Source organism: Marmota marmota, unplaced genomic scaffold, assembly GCF_001458135.2.
Source record: "Marmota marmota marmota unplaced genomic scaffold, marMar, whole genome shotgun sequence".
Lineage (NCBI taxonomy): Eukaryota > Metazoa > Chordata > Mammalia > Rodentia > Sciuridae > Marmota > Marmota marmota.
Window position 1 is genome coordinate 19284871 of NW_026000211.1, and position 15354 is coordinate 19300224.

Genomic DNA, 15354 nt, shown 5'->3' on the forward strand with positions numbered 1-15354 from the left:
GTAAGCTCCAAGAAGCAGTCCCCGCGGGCTCAGTTCCGGGAGCCGGAATTCGGCTGCTTAGTGCTTGGTGTATGCTCTGATAGGGGCAGGGTCCAAGAAGCAGCCTCCGCAGGCTCCGCAGCTCTGGGCCAGGGCGGTTCCGGGACGGTTCCGGGAGCCGGAACTCGGCCGCCCCGCGCTCGGTGTTCTCTCCGATAAGATCAGGTTCTAAGAAGCACCCAGGCACTGAACCCTAGCAATCTGTCTGCAAGCCACAGGCGAATTGCAGCCTGAAATTACCTGATCTATGGCTGAATGAGCTGCGGTCAGTCGAAAACAGGGGAGGTGACGTCAGTTTACCAACATGGTGGCTGCTGGCCTCCTCTGTGGTCTGACCGGTGTGGAGAACCGAGATGGACCGCTTCCTTCCCCCGTCTCGAACCCAGAATTCAGCCCTGAGTACGGTGCTTGCGCAGCTGGCAGAAACTGCAGCGCTGTAACCCTGCGTCTCTATCCCAGCGCGCGCTGCAGACTCTAGCCGAGGGGCGATTTGCTGAATAAGCAGTGTTACCCTCCGTGCGACAAACCTCTCGCGTTTGAGTCCCCGTAGCCGATCCTCGTGCGATGGAAATCCTTCCTCCAGGTTCCGGAGCACCCCACTATTGCTGGAAATTCCTAACAAGATATCCTTTAGCCGTCCTGACTTGTCATACTCCCACACAGTGAACCAGCACACGGGGGCAATGCACTCCCCTCGCCACCATCTTCCTTCTCCACTAGGTCACAATACCTTCTATTTTTAAGAAATAAAATATATCTGTGAAAATAAAACTACTATTAAGTTAGCAGATGGTCAAGGACCTAAGTATTTTTTGCAAGACAATGAAAGTAGAGGTTTCTTCCCACTAGAAGGAAGGAACAGCTGTCATCTACTAGCTGGAAGTATGAACATACAGGAATACCCTGTGATAAATTATCATGAATACTAAAAATCATCATATTTATAGTATTTTTATTCTATTGCTCCCTTTGGGTTCTCAAATCACTTCCAAACTTTTTTACAGTTTTTTTTTTTCTTTTCTTGGGGTATATATTCTAGAATTTGGAAGAAATTATGTAATAATCAATATCCTATTTCCATTCTTGTCAACATTCATCTTTTAAATTTCATCCACATTTACCTAAAAACCATGATTCATAACTAATCACACAGTAAAACATGACAGAATTTCCATTTTTTAACATTTTTTACTTTCTTGATGCAAATTATCAATGTAGAGAGTGAAAGACTGCTTTCAGTAAGAGCAGGTCTGTGTTATAACTTGAAACAATGGTTCTCATATTCAAAATCTTTACTTAAGTTTTAAGTTTGAGACATATACATTTTGTATGTTCAGCTGATAGGCTGGTCCAGTTGCATACTGCTGGCCAGGAGAACCTGCCACACAGTTGTGTACTGCAATGATTAAGAACACAAGCTTAGGTATACTCTATTTAATAAAGAGACAAACACCAACTATCATTAAGAATTATAAGTAAAATATTTTTTTCTAGACATCTCATTGTATATGAGAAATACAGAAAGTCCTTAACCTTTTTTGTGTCATGAACCTCTCTGAAAATCTGATTACTATTACATTTTTTGATAGATATAGGCAAGCGCGTCTGCACGCACACACACAAACACAAACTAAAAATTATTCATAAAATCTCAAGAGATTTTCAGATTCCTTGAAGACATCTAAATACCTTGGAGACACATAAATTCAAGGTTACAGAATCCCCTTGTATAATGAAATAAGTTTTTTAAAAAAGGGTAAGCTATATCCTGGTTATACATTATAATTAAATTAATATATTATGATAAGTAAGTGAGCATATATATTGTATAAAGTGAAAATCCATTTAAAGGTAAAACATAATTTTTTATGGAAAAATAATGTCTTTGGAGAAGTGTCAGATTATGTAAGACACTTCTCCTTTATAAATAGGAAGGTATGGCCATGGTTGTGCCCGGCTGTAATCCCAATGACTCAGGAGGCTGAGTTTGGCCAGCCTCAGCAAGTTAGGGAGGCCCTAAGCAACTTAGTGAGACCCTGTCTCAAAAAAAGGGCTGGGAGTATGGCTCAGTAGTAAAGCACCCCTGTGTTCAATCCTTAGTACCTTAATAAATAAGAAGGTATAAGGTAGCATCTTTCTAAGATTAAAGAAAAATCACATTAAGGCATAAAAATTCTTCAAAATTACAAAAGTATAATTTATACAGAATTAAGTTGTTACAATTGAATTATTACTTGATATATAATCACCCATACTTACAAAACAGATGTGACAGGCGCAATAGTCTTTTATAATTTTTAGAAAATAAATTTTTGAGCCAGGCATGGTGGTGCATACCTGTAATCACAACAACTTGAAAGGCTGAGGCAGGAGGATTGCAAATTCAAGAAGAGCCTCAGCAACTTAGCAAGACCCTAAGTAACTTAGTGTGAGACCTCAATCTCCAAAGAAATAAAAAGGGCTGGGGAAGTGGCTCAAAGGTTAAGTACTCTAGAGTTCAGTACCAAGTATCAAAAAAGAAAAAAAAAATTGTTTTTATTTTCACAAATTTGGTTCACATGAAAATTTCAGGAAATCTTTTTTTTTTCATGTAAAACATCATACCTTTAACCACATAGCTATACAAATATTGTAAAAGTCAAGCTCATTCAGGTTTACTGTGGCTTTTCTCTGTATGACTCTTTTTTGTGTGTGTGTGTGGTGCTGGGGTTTGAACTCAGGGTCTTTACGCATGTGAAGCAAGCACTCTACCAAGTGAGCTATATCCTCAGCCATGACTATATAATTTTAAAGGGCTCAGGAATCAAAGTGTATCTGCCAGTATTCATTTTAAAACCTAACATGAACTGAACTAACCAAACATTGATACTAATTTGCCTCTATGATCATTTGGAACAAAAGACATCTGGAGGAAAAAAGATAATTAAAATGAAAATAAAGTTTAGGAAAGTCACTTGATTGCATTCGTATTTTAATAAAATGTTTCTTACCTGGAGCCCATGAAAGGGAATAAATAACCCCTTCATTACCCGGGGAAGTATACATTGCTGTTAATGTGTTTATATCCCAAACTTTTATAGTACCATCAAATGAAGCTGTTGCTAAAAGATTCGGATCATCAGGTTTAAATTTGCAGTCAAAGATAGTTTCCACATGTCCCTGAGAATGCAGTATAAAAAAGTCACAACTACTGAGGAAAATCTACATTACTAAAAAACAACCCATAATGTATAATTCAAAGTATATGATACATATAATATGGTTTTCCAGATATTAATGCAAATATACATAGGCAAACAAAAAATATAAAGTGGAATCATTGCTAGGGTTTAATGTTCTTTGTGGTGTTTTATTCCAGTTTGCATATCCCTTAACCAAAATGCTTGGACCAGAAGTATTACAGATTTCAGATTTTGAAATGTTTCATATACATAATGAGATATATTTGGGATACAATTCAAGTCTAAGTATGAAATTCATTTATGTTTCATAAACACCTTATATGCTTAGGCTGAAATTATTTTATGGAATGTTTCTAGCACATGTGACTTTTTACTGTAACCTTACAAGTCACAGATGACCTGTCAACTATGGGATTTTCGCTTGAGGCATTATTTTATTAACATTCAAAATAGTTTCAGATTTCAGATTTTGCAGTTAGGGATGTTCAACCTGGATTTTGTACAGACCTGGATTTTACTAAACCACAGTTCTTCAAATCAGCAACTAAATTCAAAGATGTTCAAAAGTTTCATTTTTCAATTTTAATTAAATGCAAAACATTCTTCTGATTTTTGAATGTACAGAATCCTAAGCTAGACATTTCTCCTCTGCCCAGTACTAGAGATTTAACCAGGAGTGGGTTAACTTCTGAGTCACATCCTCAGTCTTTTTTATTTTTTGTTTTGAGACAGGGTCTAACTAGTTGCTTAGGCCTTGCTAAATTGCTGAGGTTGGCCTCAAACTTGCCATTCTCCTGCCTCAGCCTTTCAAGTCTCTGGGATTATAGGCATATGTCATTTTATCCAGCCTAAAGTAATTAACTCTTAATAGTTATTATATATAATTCTTGCAGTATAACATAAGACCACAAGGATGTTGAAGCTATAAGCCCATTAATGAAAATATTCCGTTTTTATACAAATGACATACCCCAAAAGCATTTTGAATTTCAGCAGATATAGAATCAGTCATGGCTCCAATTTTTAATGGAATTTTTTCTAAAAATTTCTAAAGTCTACTCTTTGGGATTTGGAATAATTGTTAATGTTACAGGGTGATTCAGATTCCAAACACCCACGAGAGTGTAAAGCGGTATATATAACAGATACATGTAAACATATACCTAGAAAGTGACAAATAATCACTATGTGCCTATCCAACATCTGTTAAAAACCAACTTAAATGGCCAGATTTATATTTTGTCTTCTCCCAAATATTAGGAAATAGGAATTGAAATTCCTGCTTTAAGCAGCAGAACTGCAATATGTTGGGATCGAGGGAGGGAGTTAAAATACAAGGACAAGGCTTTCTATTCCTCAACAATGTTGTAAAGATAGAGAAGGACATCCTTTCTACTCCATGTATTTCTATTAACACCAGAAATCACAACCTTTAGGAAAATGCAGAAGTACTATAAGGTCTCTCACTTAGGTGAAGGTGTTGGAAAGAAAAATCCCAAAGGTTAGAAAAAAACGAAATGAAATTGTTATAGCCACTGGTTCACCTGGCTGGAGTTGTTCTAGCTGGCCATTTCTCATGATAAGAACATACTTAAGGCAGTAATTGTCTACATGTGCACTTTTAAATGTTATTTTACTGTTACACATTCAAATTCCATTTTTGAAATTCTGAAAATTCACCTAGAAGAAATTAAATAGAAATATTTTTTCTGTATTCTTCTAACCAAAAGGAAAGTAAAAATAAAGAGGAAACATAGCTTTTTTTTTTCTTTTTTCTTTGGTAGTTTTAAACAGATAAACATTATTATGGAAATAGTCTTTTATAATGTATAATGGGATTAAGTAAACTGGAATCTTTGGAGGAAATATTTCTTCTAGTAATATTCCTAGTAATTTCAAATTTGTAGCAGTGTTAAAAGAATGTTATAAAGAGAAAAATGACAGCCTCTTTTGACTGAAAGATATTTTTAAAAGGAGAAAAGCCACTGGAATAACACAAAAACTTTTAGTATTAATTAGATTTTCAAATTTAACATAGGTTTTCAAACAAAATGTTTAAATATGAAACATTTAAACATTTAAACCTATATACTTAATAGAAAATTTATTAAATTCAATTGTATGATTTCTCTTCTACTAAAGCACATTTTATATATTTCAAGGTGTTACATTTTTCTCTCTTCCCTGTTATAAATTTGTTTGAAAATAAATGGTAATTTAAAGTATAGAAAAAGTTTCAAACTGGGAAAGAGTTTATAAGGAAAAAAAAGTTAAAGTAAAAATAAAATTAAATCATTTTCAAATAAACATCTAAAAAATAAATATTTTAAAATAACTAAGCTACATATTGTTTCAGAAATATTTTTGATAGAGTTCAATTTAATTTTTAATTTAATTTTTAAATTTGAGAACAAAATGAAAGGAGCAGTATTAAAATGATCCAATCTTATTTAGTTCTTCTTTTATTAAAAGCTCAATTTAAGTCTAGAGTCCATTCCTAAGTAAGATCACAGGAAAGTAATTAACAACAAAGTTTCTTAAGTGTCTAGATTAATCTATTTCAAACCTGTGGGTAACAGGATTATTTTTATAATGAAGGAGATGAAGGAAGATGATTCTTGATGAATGAATTACAACATAAAATCCATTATTGCATGTTTTCATTCATTCAGTCAACAAAACTTAAGTCTTACTATGTGCTAGGCACTGTACTGGGTAGTGGGGATGCAAAAGTGTAAAAACACAAAGAGACTGTATTGCATCTTATATCAGGGCTTAATGATGATAAGAACAGAATTCATAGAATTATAGAAGAGTTATTATCATTCATTCATAGAAATAAGTCTTATAAAACGCCTAATCCAATTTTACTCAATTCATATAGGAAATGAAAACAATAAGGTTTGGAATAACTGACAGGGATTGATTTCTTTCCTCCTGAAGCAATATTCTATGTCTTATTTTGCTTCCAACTTTTTTTTTTCTCTTGTTTTGCAGGGGCTGGAACTTAGAGCCTCACTCATGCTAGGCAAACACTCTACCACTGAGCTACATCTCAAGCTCCTGCTCTGTGTTTTTTTCACTACATAAAACACATGGTTAGCAGATATTAATATTTTTAAGTTTATTTATTAACATTTAAATAATTTTAATAATTTTGTCATTATTCTGTGCATTTTCAAATGTTTCAGTCAACTAAGAAAAAGTCTTAAAAAATCACTGCTTACAAAAATAATTTTAAAGAATATCAACACAAAGGCAAAAGTAAACATGATAGATTTATGCAAAGTTAAGTGCTTTGTGTAATAGAAAGAATGATCATAGACATACCAAGTCCCTAAGAAAATCCCACTTCTTGGCTCCCATATCATAGAGACCAACTCCACCATCTAAGAAACAGCACACTGCATGACCAGGAGGAAGAGAAAATGCTTGATTCTGTGTCAAACTAGGGGGTGGAACTGCTTCACTTGTTGAGGATGTATAATGATTTTTGTTTGAAGACTGGATTGAAACTAAAAAAGAAGATGAATAAAAAAGTAAGCATTTATGTCAATAGCTTCCCAGTATAATGAAACCACGGTCTTAATTTAAAGATGCTTCATTGCTTCATTTTGTTTTAAAATCCAGAATCTATATCAATGATCACAATTTCTGCTATATGAGCACTTTGGCAACATTAGCCAGAAAATGTGGAAATATAAGCATAGAACTGGATTTTATTTTGAAAAGGTGTATAGGAGAACAGATGGACTGAAATGGATAAAAGTTAATGTGCAAGGAATCACAATCTGTTGTGAATATTTGGTTTCTTATCTCCCCATAAATTAATGCACAGCATGATTATTTTTAAATATAATCTCCCTTTAAAATATTGACATAGCATTTTAATATTCTCCCCTCCACATTCTACATGTATTGATTTTTTTCTTCTTAAAGCTAATAATTCTTTGCCACTAAATTCCAAGTGAATAAAAACAATTATTTTTGAGATTATTTATAATTCAGCACTCAAAATAAGAATCACAAGAGTATCTGCCTTACATTCGCATCTCAATTATTATTATTGTTTTTTTAAAGAGAGAGAGAGAAAGAGAGAGAGAGAGAGAGAGAGAATTTTTTTTTTAATGTTCACTTTTTAGTTTTTGGCAGACACAACATATTTGTTTGTATGTGGTGCTGAGGATCAAACCCGGGCCACACGCATGCCAGGCGAGTGCGCTACCACTTGAGCCACATCCCCAGCCCTCAATTATTATTTTTTCTTCCTCATTTTTTTTTAATTTTTCAGACTTCTGTTTCTCTTATTTTCCATTATATAAATATCTCCTTGTTCAATTATTTTTTTGTATTTTATCTTTCTAGATTTTCCTTAAGAGTATGACTATTTTCTTGCAAACATAATCCAAAATAATGCCACTATAAATTATCAGATCTTTCTTTTTTAATTGAACTAAAGTTTTCCTTATCATATTCATTATAGGCAATACTCATTTCTCTGAACCTGAGAGTGATAGGAAGTCCAAATTAGACTGAACAATGAATAAAAAAGAGACATTTGGTAGCAATAGTTTTGATAAAATATTTCTGAGAGTTGAGTTAAAAGTTAATATGATCCATGACTGTTTTTCTAATATTTTTATTATTTGATATCATGAGTGGTCTTGATGACATTTATACATCAATTTATAATTTATTATTTTTAGAATTCAGTGAGTATGTCCATATTTTAAAATTTTATTTTCATAAATGTCTAACAATAGGTCATCCAAAAGGCAATACTCAAAAATAACAACATTGGCTTAATTTTATATTCTGACTTTTGTCTGATGGATACAGACTTCTTTTTGAATAAGAAAAAAAAAATCAATGAAAAGAATTTGAGCTATCTCAATCATTACATGATATGGAAATTCACATCCACTGAACAAAGTAACAAATCCTGACATAAAAATGTATGAAATATAAATGATATGCCAGCTTTTAGTATGTTACCTCATCAGTCCTGATATTTCTAGACTCTCAAGTTTCCAGTCTAGAAATATTAGAACTCCATGAAAAAGCTAAAATTTGTAGAAAGTCCAAGGATTCAAATAGAGAGATTTTTCCTTTATGTACCACTGTCAACTAAATTAGATACCAAAATAATATTACTTTAAGTAGTCACTACTAATTATTAGTTATTATAAAGGTAAAAAGGCTTGAGTAAGGAGGAATCAATAGCTGTAGATTTTCCAAACACAAATTCCCCCCTCCATATTTTTTATGAGCCATGCCAAATGGAAACATTACCATTTGCATAGTTTAATCATGACAGACCTAAGAGGAAGTCAATTTATTTTCTCTTACCTTTAATAAAAATTCCAATTCTGAACTTCCTCTACGTTCCCTATCTTTTCATTTATAACTTAAGTGTGCTTTATTATTTTTCTTAATTATAGAAGCAATGAATGATAATCAGAAAAAAATATATGAAAATAAATGAAGAGTATATAGAATGGCCAGTTCTAAATACTAATCCAGTGAAAAACAGGCTTCAAACATGAAATATATTTTCTAGATTCCATAATTTGAATATTTAGGTTATTTTATCTTTGTTATAAACTATACAGATGGTAAATGAGCCATGTATAAAACAAATTCTCCTAGTCAAACCAATTTTGTTTTATCTCATTATTCTTGATATTTCTAACTTTTTTAAACCACTATCATTATTTCATCTTCCTCACAGAGATAATTTAAGATTAATTTGAATACAATTAACAGCACTTTGGCTCCAAATATTGTAAACCTAGGGCTGGGGTTGTGGCTCAGTGGTAGAACACTAGCCTAGCACATGTGAGACACTGGGTTCTATCCTCAGCACCATGTAAAAATAAAAAGTAAAAAAACAAAATTTAAAAAAAGAATCTTACACTCATTGAAAAAATATATTGTCAGTGATATTAGTTATTTTGTGGCTTTGGCAGTTCCTTTATTTTCTTTACTGCATCTATATATATACACACCTATATATCTGTAGAGAATATATATATAAATCTGTAGAGAATATTTCTAAGAAATTGCATCTCAGTTGCATTTATTATTTGATACATTTATATCACTACACATCACTTCAATAAGAAATATAATTTAAAATATTAACATTTTGATAATATTTTTTACTTACACTTTTTTCTTGGAGGAGAATTAAGTACATGTAAGCAGTGAAATCCCGTTTTCTTTAATTTAAAATTATCAATAGGTGTTGTTCTTGAAACATTCCAAATGCGTAAAACACCCACTTGAGAATCTAGTCAGATGACGAAAAAACCAAGTGTTAACAAATTTTGTTCAAAATTTAAAATGTCCAGATGTAAAAATAAAAACAAAAACTTCCATTTGCAAAATTTTAGCACTGATTATTGACGTGGTTTGAACAACAATATAGTATGGTATTGCAATCAAAGAAACTACAAAAATGTTATTCAATTTTTAAATTTGGAGATATTTTTCCTCTACTACAAACCCTTTCATAGGGTTAGACTCTGCCTACTTTTGCAGCTTCCCGTGGTAAAGATCATTATAACAGTTTTATCATAAAACCATTCCACTGACATACACTTACTCTAGGAAACTGTTAGCTACAGAAAACTATTTAATTTTTTGTTTTAGTTGTAGATGGACACATACCTTTATTTTATTTACTTATTTTTATGTGGTGCTGAGGATCGAACCCAGTGTGTTGCACGTGCAAGGCAAGTGCTCTACCACTGAGCTACAACCCCAGTCCCCAAACTATTTACTTTTAACCATTATATAATCCTTCCTATTTTGAAATGTTTGTAAATGCTCCATTGTCCATGTTCATCTCAATAAGGATTTTCAAATATACTTGAAGACCAACAGAAAGTCTTCCTTCCAAATATCCTACCTTAATAGAAACTTTGATAAAGAATCTGAAAAGTTCCCCAAACTTTCAAAAAGAATTACCATATGACCCAGCAATTCCACTCCTAGGCATATACTTAATAGATTTATAAATATATGTCTACACTAAAACTTACACATAAATGTTTGACAATATTTTTCATAAAAGCATAAAATAGAAACACTAAGTATCTATGAATAAAAATCTGGCATATCCACATAATGGAATAATATTATTGAGCCATAACGATGAATGAAGTACAGATATATGCCACAACATGCATAAAACCTCAAGTATTTATGTTGAGTAAAACATGACAAAAAAGGTCACATATGGAATGATTTCATTTATATTAATTGTCCAGAGTAGGCAAATCCATAGAGATAGAAAGCAGATGATCAGTTTATGTATGTCCATGGGTATGTTAGGGGCTATTGAGAAGGAGTAATGGAACATGGCTGTTAATGGGTACAGGGTTTGCTGGGAGTCATGAAATGTTCTGTAATTGTAATGTTCTGTAATTGGGTAGTCATAATGGTTGTACTAGAAATGTACTAGAAACCACTAAATTGTATCCTTCAAAACTGTAAAATGTTATGATAGGTGAAATATCTCATAAATAATAACAATAGATACATGCTTTTATTCATTAACTCCTGTGAAATGACAGGATGTGTGTGTGTGTATCCATACATCTACTTCCATCTACTTCTATGTGGAAATTAAGTACTAAAGAAGTAAAGATTTCTTAAAAAATGTTGAGGTGATAAAAATCTTATTTATTTTGTACTAAGCAAATATAAGAAACATTTATACAGTAACTGACAGTACTATTTCTTCAGAGGCCTCTTTCTCTGAACCATTTTCAATTTGGGTTGAAAACCTTTGGGTTTGCCTAATTGAATCTGGTCAGGAGCTAGCAAAATAATTATTAGTGAAGCTAATGGAACTCCTATCTAGGCAAACTGTTTTTCTGGTCATCCTGCCATTCCTGAAGTTAAACTATGTCTTCTGTACACACATAAACACAGACACACATGTGTGCCCATACATAATATATCACACTGTATTTCCATATACTTAGAACACTGGGTCTTAATTTTATTTTTATTTGTATTTATATAAATGACATAACCATACAAATTAAAAGTAAATTCAGCATTTACTATAATTAAAGAAAATATTTGAGAAATTAACAAGTCTTACACAAATTAACTACTAAAAGACTATAATTTCCTTTATTCAATTAAAGAATGTATACATAAATAACATTCTGAGGAGTAGGGATGAGTATACCTCCAGTTATAAACATGCCAGGAGCACTGGGAACCCAGGCTAAGCACTGTATAGAAGCTGCTACACTTGGAAAATTAAATGTTGTTATGCAATAAAGTGATTCAGAATCTACTAGGCGAATTCCATAATGCAAATTAGCCACGAGAAGATAATCAGTAGAGAGTGGGTCCCATTCCAGGGCTGTAATTGGATCCTCTTCATCTGTTCCTTCAAGAGATTCAGGTCTCAAAACATGTTTCTGATTTTTATTACCTATTAAAATATAAAGAAAATTGTTTCTCAGAGAGTCACAAGAAGGTCAATAATTTAAATCATGTTAATTTTCTCCTTGTGTACCACCAATCTCGGGGAGGCCTGAGAATGCAAATCTGGCATTTTTATGCAGAAGGTATAATTCACATATAAATGCAGGGGAATTAGTTTGTCCTAATAATGAAGGTCAGACTGAACTGTTTTGCTTTAGAAATCTCTAGTGCCTTAAATGTTTCTATTTGTGAATGAAAAGCTATAAGAAAAAGACACAGGTAAATAATGTACTTAATCTTTTCAACAACAAATTTCACCTAATTAATACTACAAAGGAATAAGAAAGTCCTTATAGAAATGAAGAATATCAAACAGTGATTAAAAGCACTGACCTTGAGAATGAGAGGATGATGACGATAATTGCTATAATAGTGATGCATATTAATATAGTTAATTATTACAAAGTAGAGAGTGATTTAAAAAAAGAACTTATTAACCAAAGCTTTACCCTTTCTTAAGTAAGTTTGTGGCTTTCTTTTTTTTTTTAATATTTATTTATTTTTTTAGTTTTCGGCGGACACAACATCTTTGTTTGTATGTGGTGCTGAGGATCGAACCCGGGCCGCACTCATGCCAGGCGAGCACGCTACAGCTTGAGCCACATCCCCAGCCCATGTTTGTGGCTTTCTTGTCAGTCAATATTTATGATTTATTAAAAATATTCTAGCATATAAAACAATCAAATGACAGCAACACAAAATGGGAGAATTTGTAGTTTAATCCTATAACATCTAAATTAGGTTGCTTCAAAGTCCTATCCTATAGTCAAAATCACAGTGGTTTATATTCCCTATTTCATTTTCTATCTGGTAGGCTGGTATTTTTATTGTAAAACAGAAATAAATCTATAAAATTTTGCAGGCAGTCATGGGAACAGCAGGCAATTGTTTTACTTTTATGTTATCATGTTAATGCTCTATTTTATTATGCAAAATCAGGTAATTTGTCTTGTTAGATAAGGACAGAAGCATATGATATGAATAAATCAATAAGAAGATAGTTTTGACAATTTCTACAGAAAAATTTAAAATGAAAGCAAGGAAAAATTGGGATTAAAATATAAGGATAACATAGTCATATAGCTGTCAAAATTTTGATTTTGAGATAAGGTGGATAAAGCAAAGAGGAAATTATCAGGAAAGGTTGTACAATTCACAATGTCTCTAGGATAAAAACAAAAAGAATAAACAAAACATATACTTAGGAGAAGCACAATTTTTCCTACATTTGGGATCAGAAATATCTTCTGTGTGCTTTAAAAAGGTAGACATAGTGTTACACAGGGATAATGTCATCAACAACATTTTTAAAATTAAAAACATGTAAATCTTATTAATGCATATTCATGAAATAGTAAATGAATGACCAATTAGGCACTCTACAGTGAATGTTAAAAAAGGAAGTTCTTTGCTGAACTTGGTCTAAAAACACAATTTGAATTAACTAAAAAAGTTTGTAACTTTTTCTGCCCTGCAATACTCTTTTTTAAAAAATATTTTTAGTTATTGATAGACCTTTATTTTATTTATTTGTATGTGGTGCTGAGAATCAAACCCAGTCCTCACACATGCTAGGTAAGCATGCTACAACTGAGCCACAACCCCATCCCTCCTACAATACTTTTTAAGAGAATTTTTACATGAAAATACTATATATAAATCAGAATAAAATGGTGCTTTCTAGGCTGAAAGGGAACAGAAGGCTTAGAGTCCATCTGGATTTCCTAACAAGTCCCTTACCCCCAATATACACATAAATATACAAACATACAAAACACAGTTTAGAAGTGAAATATTTAAAATGATAGATGAAATGCATTTTATATTGAACAATAGTCCATAAATATTTTTCTAATAGAAATTTCAGACAACAGAGAGCTTGATATCATAACTTCCTGAAATAACCTAGAAGACAGAAATCCTATATTGTAAAATGGGAATCATCTGTGATGCCATAAAGTCATTAAGAAGGTATAGTTGACAATGTCTCATAAAAATAAGAAGCCTAACAAAACCTTACAACTATTAATGCTAACAATTCCAAACTCACAATCCAGAATTCAATGACAGAATTAAAAGGTAGAGCTTCCCCATGATCTATTAACTCAATGTCTACACAAAAGGAAAATACCTACTAGGATTTATCTTTTGTTAATGTTTTATGTATTTTTATGCTAAATAAATCCTACAGAATAAATAAAGTTAAGAAGTCTGTGGGGGTGTTGAGGTTGTGGCTCAGGAGATGGCCATAAGGACAAATCACAAAATATAAGAAAAACAGAGACAGCATTTTAGACCTCCCCCCGCCAAAAAAACACTGTTCATAATCCTCTTCAGATCTTAGGCAGCACTGAGATTCCTTGAGAAAAAAGTGTCACCATACTGATGAAATCTCTGGGTTAAAGACAACCAGAAGCTAAATAGGGTAATAACCTTAATGAGATCTGGTTAAATAACCCAGAAAGCAGAGAGGTAAGAGGAGAAACCACACAGCATACAGCCATTTTACTGTACATATATTACCTCCTAAAATTCTCAGAAGAGTGAGCATAGGAGAGAAAAGTGATCTTCACAAGGTCAAAGCAGAGAAAGTATGTTAGTTTTCTTGCTTAATTTAACTGTGAGCCTTAATGACCAACTCTACAACAGAGTTTGCTCCCAGTGTAGAAGATATAGTGAAGAAGTGATGATTTAGGTATTCAAGTCAAAAATTTAAATGAAGCAATAGCCATTGAACTCTCCTCAACCTAATCTACCAAGTACATGAAATGGTCCCTACGCTCAATTCGTTTAAACTAGAAAGAACAGAGGGTGTGTACAAAGAACAGAGGGGGAAACTGGTAAAGAAAAATATTTGTATCTATTTTAGATTCTGTTTAAATTGTACCAAGATATAATGGCTTCAGTTTACCAATATTTTATATACTCCTTTCTTAAATTAAAAAAGATTATTTACTAAAGAAAGATTTATTTAAAGTTTCACAATTCCTTCTGTTCAATTTTAATGTCTTTTTCTATTAATTTCAGATAATTTGAAATTTAATGTTTTATAAAAGTAATTATCGCTTCCTGAAAAAGTTCTTTTATCTATCTAGCTATCCAATAGTCACATACAGAAACACAGATGACAGAAGGCTAAAAATAGTTTTTCCAAAAAGTTAACAATGTTTATTTAGAGGATAGAGCAATTCAGGTAATTTTTAAAATCATACTTTTTGTTACTGCCTAAATTTTTAAAATGAATAAAAAATAATTTCTCAAGTCCTTTCATTCAGCCAAATTAATTAACTAGGGGTTCAAAGAGTTACTTTGTGTTCTTATGACAGGTTTAAGTCCATTTTTAAGGAACCATGGAACCAACATGTTTATCAGCAGGTGAGAAAATATTTTGGAGGGTTTTAGTAAATTGTCATATCTTCCAGCAACATATTCTTGTTCATTTAGGTTAGTTTCTTAGTCGGAAATAAAGAATTGACTTAAAAATTATAAATATGGGGAAAATGACTGATTTGGGTAAATTCAAAACAAGATTTTTACAACCAAGTGAAATCACAATGCCTACAAATAAAATTTACTTCAATGACTATTTGGAGTCAACCCAATTTTAAATAATATTTTCAGA

The 15354-nt window shown here is 32.2% G+C and overlaps 1 protein-coding gene across 9 annotated transcripts in view; it reads right to left on the bottom strand.

Annotated features, from left to right (window-relative positions):
- Nucleotides 1-15354, bottom strand: part of Wdr17 (WD repeat domain 17) — a 103234-nt gene that overhangs the window by 43290 nt on the left and 44590 nt on the right. For all 9 annotated transcript variants that reach the window (XM_048791939.1, XM_048791941.1, XM_048791937.1 and 6 more), the window contains 4 exons: nt 11428-11679; nt 9391-9513; nt 6552-6736; nt 3030-3198 (listed from right to left, as the gene is read on the bottom strand). In XM_048791939.1, coding sequence (XP_048647896.1) covers nt 3030-3198; nt 6552-6736; nt 9391-9513; nt 11428-11679 — 729 coding nt within the window. The remainder of the gene's footprint in view (nt 1-3029; nt 3199-6551; nt 6737-9390; nt 9514-11427; nt 11680-15354) is intronic.